This window comes from Cyphomyrmex costatus, unplaced genomic scaffold, assembly GCF_001594065.2.
Source record: "Cyphomyrmex costatus isolate MS0001 unplaced genomic scaffold, Ccosl1.0 scaffold837, whole genome shotgun sequence".
NCBI lineage: Eukaryota > Metazoa > Arthropoda > Insecta > Hymenoptera > Formicidae > Cyphomyrmex > Cyphomyrmex costatus.
The window spans coordinates 2,366-14,604 of NW_017280416.1; the positions used below are offsets into that span (position 1 = coordinate 2,366).

Consider the following 12,239-nt stretch of genomic DNA (forward strand, 5'->3'; position numbering starts at 1 on the left):
TAACAATAAATTATCTTCGAGGAACGAGAGTTTTCGTCAATCTGCTGACTTAATTTGTTAATAACTTTTTTCCTGAGAGGGGCCTTTTTTTTAAACTGTGCAGGTAATCCCCTAATATTGTGTAGAACGTGTTTGCAAAGTTATAAGAAAAGGCCCCTCTTAGAAGAAAAGTTATTAATGGATTTCCGAAATCTATCATATTTCTCGAATATAGTATGTAAGTCTCGGAAATCATATATGCTATTTATTTATCGTATGTTTTTTGTTGAACTTGAAATATCACTTTGTAAGACTGTTTTCATGTGACACATAACATTTCTTTTGAAATAATCTGTTTGGAACGGTTTTATTTGCGCAATATACGCTGAAATAATAACCTTGTTGACGCAACCACTGGTCGAGAGCGGCGCGCGCGCGGCCGTCTGCTAGTCCCACCTGCTAGCTTCAGCGTCATAGTTCAATGTATTACTTATTTATAGTTTATATATGTTATTTGTTTAACTCTCAGTGTTTTAAATTAATATATTTTGTGCGATACACACAACTAATAAGCGTTACCCGACTTATTTATTCGTTAAATATGTCTAAAACTCAATTAAGATTATGTAAAATTTAATTGATACCTTTTGCAGTATAAGGTATGTTCTCGCAGTAGCCATCCTCTCCGCGAAATGTCCAGTTATGAAAGGGACATTCTAGGCAGTTTCCTTTGACACGGCCACCCTCGGCCATATTTGCCCCTAAATGGGGACAGTACGCGTCTAAAATATTCACAACGCCTTTTTTGGTTCTTAAAGAGAGAGAAATTGTGAAAGTGTTACATTTACATAACATATATGCAGGATGTTTTATCTATATAGATGTTTTAAAATATATAGAAAAATAAACAAAATTTTATATCATACCTGAACACTGCAAAATTTTCGCCGAGAGCAGACACGTGTTTCACCCGACCATTTTTTATCTGCGAACTTTCAAGCAAAGCGAACCATCCGTTTGGATAGACCGGTGGTAATTCTTTACCTACTTTTCGAATTTTGTTACTCGCGTAAAAGCTACGGGTCTTAATCTCAGTTCTCAAGTCCTTCAAAAAGTTTCAACTTATAATCTGAGCACACTTTGTAGTAAAAACACGGAAAATAATGCTGCTTTGTCATCACTTACTTTCACCCAATTGAATTTGAAGAAATATGCAAAGTATATGAAGATAGTCAGTAGGATAATCACAATTCCGACGCACAATTCCAACATTGTTGCCATTTCTCTCTCAATGTCCGATTATCTTGAATTTTTTTTCAACTTTCTCTTATTTAACGTATCTCGTGAGTTCTCGCTTTGTTCAACTGCACAAATGAGAATACAATGTATATAAGAGAGAATTGATTTATATAAGGAAATCGCGCTGTGTGGAAGCAGTGATCTTAGATTGCTGAACTTTTGACATATGCGCATGCAGTGGCACAAGCCTTCACAGACAGGCTTCTATTCACACATACCCAACGATGACAGCCTTATTGTCTTCTGTTTCTTCAATTTTGATGGATCAGGTTCCAGCGTAACCGGATTAACGTGGCCAGTTGTACCAAAAGGAAATGGTATGCAATAAATGTAAAAAAAAAAAAAAATAGGTGATGTAATCCCCACGAAAATAGGCATAGCCCAAACTGGCCCAAACGAACACCGGGTGCCTGCGTCTACGGCGTCGTTACGCCCGCGCCGCAATAACGCGCGTCGGGACGAACGAGCGAGTCAAGCCCAATCGCGGACATACATCTGTGTGAGTCAAATCACAGTCAGAGTCGGCAACACTTTCAAAAATTTACATTAGCGAGCACCCGATCCGAAACGCGTCCGTCGCGGTCGAGTGGTTCTTCGGAACTCTGATGACAGCCTTGTGTTTAGATTAGGGGTGTGCGGGTACCCGAAAAATCGGGTCGGGTCGGGTCGGGTAATAATCGGGTCGGGTCGGGCGGGTCCCGAATGTTCGGGTACCCGAATATTCGGGACCCGTCCGAACCGAAATTCTTGATTCGGGACTCGAAATTATTCGAGACCCGAAACTCTACTCGGAAATAAAGATTTTTCTTTAAGAACATTTTTTTTGCAAATTCTTTATAGATACGTGAGAGAACTTCAAAGTGAAAAAAAAGTTTTTTATTTTTTCAGTTCGTAGTTTTTTTTATATGTAGAAATTTTTAAACTTACAGAAACTTAAAAAGCTACTTATCTTTAATTAATACGTTGAGAATGGCGAATAAGAGTTAATCTAAATCTGATAATATATTCTAATATTCTATATTGCGAAGAATATCACGTAATGTTTGGCGTTTCGTCCCGGCTTCCACTACTGGACTCATCAGTAAGGTATTGTAGTGGAAGCCTACCTTAGACGCCGGTGTAAGTTATTAAATCGAGATTCTATATAAAGAGATATACGCGTGTCTCAGCACTTGCGAGAATTTGCGAATATCGAAAGACCTCTGATGGCGGGTCGACGTAGTAATATTCTTCGCAATATTTATCCAAAGTGAGAAATAACGTTCTAATTATATATAGTCCCCCCAAATAATCTGATTTTTAAATGTCCCCTCTTCTTAATTGTTGCGCGCCGAAAGATTTTTCGGTCTTGCAACGCAACTCTAATAATCTGAAATATCCCCCCTCCTAAATATTTGCGCGCCGATGGATTTTCGGTCTTGAAACGCTACTTATCTTTAACGCTTCATTATATAACTAAAGATTTTAAAGTTTGTCATTATATGTTAAATTTAAGTCATTTAAAGCAATCACATACGGCTCAATATATACAAACTGCATTACTAACGTGTTTGAGTGAGTGGAAATTAAACAATGAAATTAATTCGAAACCAGTTTTCTTTGTTACGGATAATGGTCGTAATATTGTAAAAGCTACTCTACAATTGATACAAGACGTAAACACGCGGTGGAATTCGACATACGACATGTTACACAGATTAGTGTTATTGCGAAAATCTTTGAGTATTACATTATATGAAGATAATATGCCGGAAAATTTAAATAACGAAGAATGGAAGTTTGTGGAAGCTATTGTTAAGGTACTACAACCATTTAAAGAAGCAACAGAGTTAATGAGTGGGCAGACTTATCCAACTCTGTCTCACTATTTACCCATTTACATATGTTTAAAAAATGTTCTTCAATCTGATAACTCTCTACCGGGAACAATTAAAGAAATTTCTAATAATTTATATAACACATTAAAGGTGAGTTTATTTTCGTACCGAAACAGAAACTAAAAAGAAAATATGTATATGGCATGCAATATTTCCATTGTAGATGCGTTTTGAGCCTATTATAGAATGCAAAACATTGATGTATGCTATGTTATTGGATCCACGATTCAAAGATCGTCTTTTGCCAGCAGGAAATCGAAGATCGGAAGCTATTGACAGTTTAAAGCAGAACATTTTATTATTAGAAAATGATATAAATTTATTAGATACTGTTAATATGCATAGCACATCAATTACTACACGTCAATATGACGGTATATTTTCCATATTGTGTAACAAATTTATTGACTAATCATAATTACATTTATTAAAATAATTAATTTTATTTCGATTTGTTGAACATATATATAGGTGAACCGAAATCTAAGTCAGCAAAGTTTTTTCACGAGGCTCTAGATGATCAAGAAGAGGAAGAAATAACAAACTCGTTTGAATATTCCACACATAAAGAAATAAAGGTGTACTGTGCAGAAAATGTGGTACCTAAAACAACCGATATAATTGATTGGTGGAAATGTAATGTTACCCGGTTTCCGATATTAGCAGCAGTAGCTAGACAGTATCTCGCTATTCCTGCAACTCAAGTCTCAAGCGAAAGATTGTTTTCTGATGCTGGTAACATTGTTACAGCCACACGAAGTAAATTAATACCAGAAAACGTTGAAAAATTATGTTTCCTACACTTCAATTTAAAATAAATTTGTTTTGAACTAAATAATCCTTAAATTTTTTATGAAATACAAAGAAACTGGCATAATTGATTGGAACTAATTTGGTTTTCCATGAAATATATTGATATTGCTCTATATTTAATTACGACACACACACATATGAAAACGTTTCCAAACTTAAATATTTAAGATTATTCAGAAAAATTTTGTCCCGAATCGAATATCGAGTTCCACATTTCCGAATAGAGTTTCGGGTCACGAATAGTTTCGGGTCCCGAATCAAGAGTTTCGGATCGAACGGGTCCCGAAATTCGGGTACCCTAACATTCGGGACCCGCCCGACCCGATCCGATCATTACCCGACCCGACCCGAGGCTCGGGTACCCGAATTTTTCGGGTACCCGCACACCTCTAGTTTAGATACATAGTTGAGCGTTATGTAGGATGTCCATATATATTAAGTATTGATTTATTTACATGTATATTATATATTTCAGAATTATTTTGTATATATTTTAATTATCTTATTACTTTTTCACAATTATGAATTTAAAAAAATGTTTGTTTTCAATATTTTAATTTAATATAAATTAAAACTATTTTTTCATTGTTTATTATATTAATATTTAAATACTTTTGTATAGAATAAGATATTATGTTATATATTATGTAATAATAATAATATTGTATGTTATTGTAATTTATACTCAACAAAATTACTTTTCTACTTCTTTAAAAAAAAAGGGAAAAAAGGCGCGAAGTATGTGTGTTTGCCTCACTGTTAAAAAACCGTTACATATATACATTATTACAGTATACAAAAAATGAAATGAAATCTTTAAATTGCGCTAATTGTGAAAGGAATATATTTTTTTGCCACGCGTATATACATAACACATACTTTATTTCAAAAAGTAAAAGTAGAAAAAATATGACGCTGTTAGACCACAAAACATACAATAATAAGATTATTTCTATAAGCAGGATACGCAGATCAAATGTCGCTCGAGCGTCGTGCGGTATTTGGACGGCGCGCGGTGAGGTGAGGGAGACAGCGGAAGGCAGAGGCGATTCAAACATCGGTCAAAAGTTACATACACTTTTTATGTATTCACTTTGTACTGGCACCTTTAATTAATAATACATCAGTTACTTTTCATGGTAATATATTATTATTAGATAAAAACGTTTAAATTTTTAAGTTTTGAGTATCCTTTTTTGAGCATGACTTGAACTTTTCATTATTATGATATGATTTTTTTCACTTATCTAGCTGACACGAATAAAATACAGTCATCATTGAATAACTTACACTGGTATGGTGTTACATATTATGATATATGTATATACTATGTATATACAACAAGTTTTTATTGATCTATGCATGTGTTTTCACACTTAATTTCTATATAATTAATTAAAGAAATTATTTATTAGCCTCCAAGAATTAATCATATATTGCAATTCAAATTACCATTGAAAATTGCGGCGTTATTACTATCGAAATATAATAATTATTATCAGAATATAAAGTTCGTAGAACCTGACAAATTCACCTGAACAAATATTTCAACTCTTTGTTGTCAACTCTTCAATGCAATGAGATAAAGTGAAACAATTTCAATCCCTTTTCTAATAATACACACAGTCAGTTATAATAAAACTTCTGGTCAAACTTCTAGTCAAATCATAAACATTACATGTGACATGCAGAATAGAAATTTAATACAAAGAATACACTTAATACAAAGAAACTGCACGTTATACAAAATAGTTTCTAGCTACAAAATGTAGAAAAAGGTTTTTTCTATCATATTAGTATAGTTTAATTATAACAATCAGTTATTTAAAGGACGTAATGCTGAAATTGTGAAAGTTCTACCAACGATAGACCCGGTCTCCCCTATGGCGGGATATGCGAGCAAACATTCCTCGTTATGGAACACATGAAAAACATTTATAACATATATATACATTATTTTGCTGAATTCTTGTTTAAAAGAATGTATGATTTTGACGAAAGAATTGATACTCTTTTTTGAAATTATGAGTGTATAATATATCCAGTAGATGCTTTAAATATTGAATAAAATGTGCTGAAATAAGATGTTATTTTATAAATTTTTTTGTTAATAACTTTTTAACGAAGGACGAGCAATGGCTAAAACTTGTTGGAGGTCTCAGGGTCATGACCGTAACAATATATTAAGGACAAGATTAAAAAATCAATTTTTTAATTTTTTTGGGGGGGGAGGCTAGTATGAAGTTGACCTCCCAAAATATAATTTTCGTATATTCTTTTGAACTAAGGGTGAGCAAACGAAAATTCCAACTGAGCATTCGTGAACAAACGATGAGCAAACGAATGCATGAAGAAAAAAAATCGATTTTTTAATATTGGGGGGCCAGCTTCACACGAGTTATTTAGACAAGGATGGGAAAGTTACTTTGCAAAAGCAATTAATTACAGTTATAGTTTTTTTCTTTCAAAAAGTAATTAATTACCATTACAAGTTATTGACTCTGAAAAGCAATTCGTTACAGTTACTGAAAAAATAACTTTAAATTACTTTTAAGTTACTTTTGAGTTACTTTTTTTTATCGGAATTTTCACTAGTAGCACATCGATACCATTAGGTCTGCAGTCAGAAACGTTACTCGACTGCCTTCGTGTATTGCTTTACCCTTATTTTTCATCTAGTATTAAACAAGGATGATACACGAAGTCATCATAGCAATGTAGCCTAGGACAATTAAAAAAAAACTGATTTACATTTACATGTTATACAATTTTATTCAAAAAGATAAGAAGATTGTATGGCAAAAACGTTTTTCGTTAAAGTAATATAAACGTATATAAACATGAATATGATGAATAGGTATGAATATAGACTTCATGTACGGATTTAAAAGCGAAAGAGTAGCTACGAGAAATAGAATAAAATAGAATAAGGAATAGAAAAGGATAGAATTGTGAAGCAAGGAAACGAGTTAGGAATACAAGAATGACTAGAGAGGTAATTTTTTGCAATTTGCAAGGAGGAATTGATAAATTAAATAGATAATAGGTAAGAGAGGAAAGGTTGTAACGTATTATGCTAATAGATGAATGAAGGCTAGTTGAGTAAACTAGGGTAAAGAGGAAATATGCATGAGAGCAGAGTATGGATGGATGTGTGAGGATAGATAGATAAACTGTAAACCAAGCCCCCTTCTTAGGCTTTGTATGCTTGAAGGTAATAAAGTTCTTCTTCTTCTATAAACATGAATATGAATATGAAAGCACACATATACAATGTTTTTTTTGTCAAAAAGGATTTTTTTATATTCGGCTAAAAATTGCAAATAAATTCAAGCACTAATCCAAAATAGATTACGTGATTGCGTTCAGAAAACAACGGCTCAGTGATCAGATGCATTTAGTACTACAACCGTTCATCGAGCGCTCTTGCATTTGATTAGCGGATTCCATTAGATCCAAAAATATAGACTAAATAGATACAACAGTTCATTGAATAAACACTCTGATTATGAACAATATATGACTTTGCAGTACCAACGAACATTAATATAATAATATTGCGCAGTTGTTTCCGGTTGATCAAATCGTGTAGTTCTCAACATTTTTGACATCGTTTAAATCTTTTATTAATTAATTTTTTAAATTAGTGACAAAAAAATTTCGGATCATTATTGATTATTGATCACGATTAGACTTACATATCAACTCTCCACACGATTGACTACTAATTAAGTTTTTCTAATGTAATTGTCATCGCTATCTTATTAACATACAATTAAACGATATTGTGAAAAATACATCATCAGTGTAGTCGGGTGAATTATTCATAGAGAAAACGAATTTGTTAATTAATTTGTTAGACACGTATAAAGAATTTTATTTTTAATTTTTTTTATACCACGTTTCATCATACTAGACTATCGATTCAACCAACATTTGATTTACTTCTCGTAATCAATTATAATTGTTCAATTTCTTATGGCTTAAAACATCTATTGTAAATTCGGACTTATTTATTCATCATTATCGTCTGTCATAGAAGTTTATATGTACATATAGCAAATATATTGAAAATATAAAGCAACAGTAAAAATATGTATGGACACTCTGACAATAGATTTAATCTCGTTTTAAACCAACCATAACTATTTATATTATAATTAACATAGGTACATTATGCTTAAAAACAAGTTATACATAAATTATCTATTTCAATAATAAAAATAATACCTATAAAACGTAACAGAAATATAATAATTACATTTCGAAAAGGAGGCTACCATTGTAGATCCTTCATGGCCGTCTCATAGGTGGGACTGTGCTCGGAGTAGAACTGCGAGAACCAACGGCGGAATGCTTGGATGCCTCGATCCTCGGGCACCAGAGTAGGTTGTCGTTCATATCTCTTGTAGTTCCAGATCTTCATGTCGCGCTCAAACATCACGCACTCGCCTAGAAAAATTAAATTCGCGTATGGCGCCAGTAAAGGTGGCGAATAGATCTGATGAGTCACTCGTTGCAGTAATGGCTCAATCGGCGTTACTGTCTGCAGAATGCACATAGGCCCGATCGATGTGGTGATAATTAGCTCGACATAACTAGGACCAATCTGCTCAGTGAGTACATCAATCTCCATTACGTTAAAACGTTCCAGAAGGACCAACTTGTGGCACATGTGCAGTCCGGCTTTGTGGTTCTCTTTACTGCTGAAGCTATTCTGTGAAATTGCAAATTGACGATTTCCGTTGCCATTCACGATCGGGTGGAGCGATATGTTGTTCAATTTAGTGCACGACTTTGCTGCTTCTTCGTCTTCGTCCGTTTGGTTATCATGTGAACAATGCGGTCGCCATCCTGTGTAGGTGATCCACAAATGCCGAGCTAACCAGGAAAAGTTGCCAGAGAGAAACATAACTGGACCATGCACCGAGGTAAGATGCGCGGGATCAGATCCATTCTCAACTATTTCCTAATGCACAAGTCCACAAATTTATTAGTTATTTAAAAGCGATTCTCAAAGTTGGCAGAATAAAAGAATAATCTTCTATATAATACTTTTTTCTTCTGTTTATGACTCTAAAAAATGATTCTCGAAATTACTTTTAAATATATAAACTAATAATTTATTTAATTTATTTGATCGATATATCTATAATGTTACAGTTTTTGAACATGGCCGGAGACACTATCGCGTTTCCTGATATTGCAAACTTAATTCTTTTTTTCTAATCGTCTTCTAGTAATTTTTGAGTAATGAAGCATACTTTCTATCGCATTATAGAATGGAATGCGCGACAAACCTGTATGTGACAGTTAATGAGATATTCATTGCGACCTTGATAGCGCCAGGACCTATTGGAGATGTATGTATGCGATTGGGGTTGCCAGTCTGGCTCAGCTGATTCAGAGTGGTACCAGACGAAGATAATGTTATTCACTTCGCAGCTCTTCCAAACTTTCACTCGAGCGACATGTGGTACTGTAAGTAAAAAATAAACAATTATACAGGTTGTCACAAAAATTTCTTGCCGCCGCTTTTATATAGATATAGAGCGGACTAAACTGTGTCGAAAAGTCCTGTACCACATTACAATTTTAGCAATGGTTAACGAGATATGAATTTTTAAATATAGGCAAAATAAGCGCGTCCGCTCTATCTATACAAAAGCGATGGTAAGAAATTTTTATGACACCCTGTATATAGCTAGAACATACATCGAGAAATATTTCTTAGTGTACATTTGTATATACATATATTTCTATTATTTGTATATATATTTCTATTATAATCAAGAATAGTGAATAATTTGTCCCTAAATTGACACCTGATATTTAGACGTAAACATTTGTGTTGTATGCTAACATGCACAAACAGGCATCTGTACGCAGGAATGTGGTTCCATAAAAAACAATCAATCCGAACATTTTGGTCATAGATCCCGATAGCAAAAGGGTAGATAGATGTCGTCTAAGATTCAAAATTATGTAGAACTTGATTAATACCCTTTTCAGCATAAGGTATGTTCTCGCAGTAGCCATCCTTTCCGCGAAATGTCCAGCTATGAAAAGGACACTCCAGACAATCTCCCTTGACACGACCACCCTCGGCCATATTTGCCCCTAAATGCGGGCAATATGCGTCTAAAATGTTGACAACGCCTCTTTCGGTTCTTAAAGAAATTGATAAAACGTTACGCGGTTACGCGATAAATAATTAATATACAATATATTTTATTTTAAAGTATGATATATTTTAAAATGTATGAAAAAATAATCATAGAAAATTCTATACCCTGACGTACCTGAACACCGCGAAATTTTCGCCGAGAGCACACACGTGTTTCACCTGACCATTTTTTATCTGCGAGCTTTCAAGCAGAGCGAACCATCCGTTTGGATAAACCGGCGGTAGTTTACCCACCTTTCGATGTTTGTTACCCGCGTAAAAGCTGCGGGTCTGCCGCGTTTTAGTCTCAGTTCTCAAGTCCTTTAAAAAGTATCAAGTTATAATCTTAACACAATTTGTAGTAAAAACACAGAAAATAGTGTTGCTCATCATCATTTACTTTCACCCAGTTGAATTTGAAGAAATATGCAAAGTAGATGAGGAAGGTCAACAGGGTGATCCCAATTCCGACGCACCATTCCAACATTGTCGTCATTGTTCTCTCAATCTTTCGATTTTTTCAACTTTCTCTTATTTAGCGTATCTCTCTCTCTTGTCAGTTCTTCCTTTTTGTTCAATTGCACAGATGAGACTGCGATTTATAAAGGCAATAGTATACAATTTAAACAAGAATATCGCACTATGTAGAAAAGATAAAGGCGATTGCGCGATAACAAAATGATGATCTTATACTTTTTATATAATATACGTAGACAGTAATGCGTTATATTATTTCATCATATGCAATGCTGCACTGCGATTTATCTTAAACTTTTAAATATTTATTTTTTGTAAATAGTTCGTTATGCAAAGAGAGAGAGAAGATGTTCGATAATTCTGCCCGATAACGATCATATACTGGTAGAGCGGATTGAACTGAGACGGAGTTTTTTACCATTTTACAGTTTTTGTAACAGTTAACAATATGTTAATTACTAAGTATCGCTAAATACTGATTGTTTATCATTTTTTTATTCTAGTCCTTTCATTTTTACAGAAAATTAGCAAGCGACCAAAATTGTTGATTTTTTTCTTAAGAAGATCTGACAATTTTTTAAAAAATTTTTTAGTACCACATTTTCTCATGTTCGTAAAAATAATTGGCAATAATAAAATGTGGTACTAAAAAGATAATAAAAATTAACAATAAAGGAATTAAAAATGAGCATATACCACGAAGAGAACGCTGAATAGATTTAGCGAAATTATATTGTATTTCGTAGAATACTAAAACGAAATTTTTATTATTATTAGTAAATGATTCGGCCTTTAATAACACCATCATCGGTAAACGAAGAAAAATTAATTTAATATATTGCGAAGAATATTACTTAAATATGGCGTTTCGTCCCAGCTTCCACTAATGGACTCGTCAGTAAGGCATTGTAGTGGAAGCCTACCTTATTATACACCTGCAAGAGTTATTCAATCGAACACAAGTAAATAAAGGCCTAATGACGGTTAAGCAAGGATCGAGTTATTATTAATTTAACTTTACATCGTTAAATTTTAATATGTCTTTCAACATATTATTAAAATCCAATAAGATGCTGTAAGCATCAAAAATTGTTAGATTGCTTGTCAATTTAACTAAAGTGATATTACTACGGTAGTTTATTAAAGTTGTAAGTCTGGAAAAATTTCGGCACGCGATAAAGTAACTACATACGTGGTAAATAAAATTCACACATTATCCTTTAGCATCCAAAATCCTTGCTTGACCGTTATTAGGCCTTTATTTACTTGTGTTAGAATACCAACGGTCCTTCATATATCGTTATTCAATCGAGATTCTATATAAAGCGATATACGCGTATTAAAGTATTTGCGAGAATTTGCAAATATCTATAGACCTCTGATGGCGGGTCGACGTAGTAATATTCTTCGCAATATATTTTATCCATAGTAATGTATGTATTACATCCATCCCCTCCTTTTAATTTGCGCGCCGAACTATCGTCGGTCTTGAAACGCAAATCTTTCAAATCACCCCCAAATTCGTTTTAATATTCTACGAAATACAATATAATTTCGCTAAATCTATCCAGCGTTTCTTTCTTCTCTCTCTCTCTCTCTCTCTCTCTCTCTCTCTCTCTCTCTCTCTC

The 12,239-nt window shown here is 33.6% G+C and overlaps 2 protein-coding genes across 2 annotated transcripts; both read right to left on the reverse strand.

The window, feature by feature from the left end:
* Positions 1-623: 623 nt before the first annotated feature.
* On the reverse strand, positions 624-1,251 carry LOC108781547 (cholesterol 7-desaturase-like; the record flags this gene model as incomplete). The annotated part of the gene is made up of 3 exons (XM_018549542.1): positions 1,165-1,251; positions 906-1,084; positions 624-790 (listed from the first exon to the last, which is right to left on the reverse strand). Coding segments are annotated over exons 1-3 (433 nt in total), but the record flags the coding sequence as incomplete, so codon positions are not given.
* A 6,993-nt stretch (positions 1,252-8,244) lies between these two features.
* LOC108781571 (cholesterol 7-desaturase) lies at positions 8,245-10,707 on the reverse strand. The gene is made up of 5 exons (XM_018549580.1): positions 10,535-10,707; positions 10,271-10,455; positions 9,972-10,138; positions 9,269-9,447; positions 8,245-8,937 (listed from the first exon to the last, which is right to left on the reverse strand). The coding sequence occupies exons 1-5, from the start codon at positions 10,628-10,630 to the stop codon at positions 8,245-8,247; spliced, it is 1,320 nt and encodes a 439-aa protein (XP_018405082.1). The 5' UTR covers positions 10,631-10,707.
* Positions 10,708-12,239: the final 1,532 nt, after the last annotated feature.

Excerpts from the sequence above, each read along its gene's own strand:
- LOC108781571 (XM_018549580.1), bottom strand. The coding sequence starts at position 10,630 with ATGACGACAATGTTGGAATGGTGCGTCGGAATTGGGATCACCCTGTTG. Across the intron at positions 9,448-9,971 it reads CATACCTTATGCTGAAAAGG|TACCACATGTCGCTCGAGTG; the intron begins GTATTAATCAAG and ends TTTTACTTACAG. Across the intron at positions 8,938-9,268 it reads TCATTAACTGTCACATACAG|GAAATAGTTGAGAATGGATC; the intron begins GTTTGTCGCGCA and ends CTTGTGCATTAG.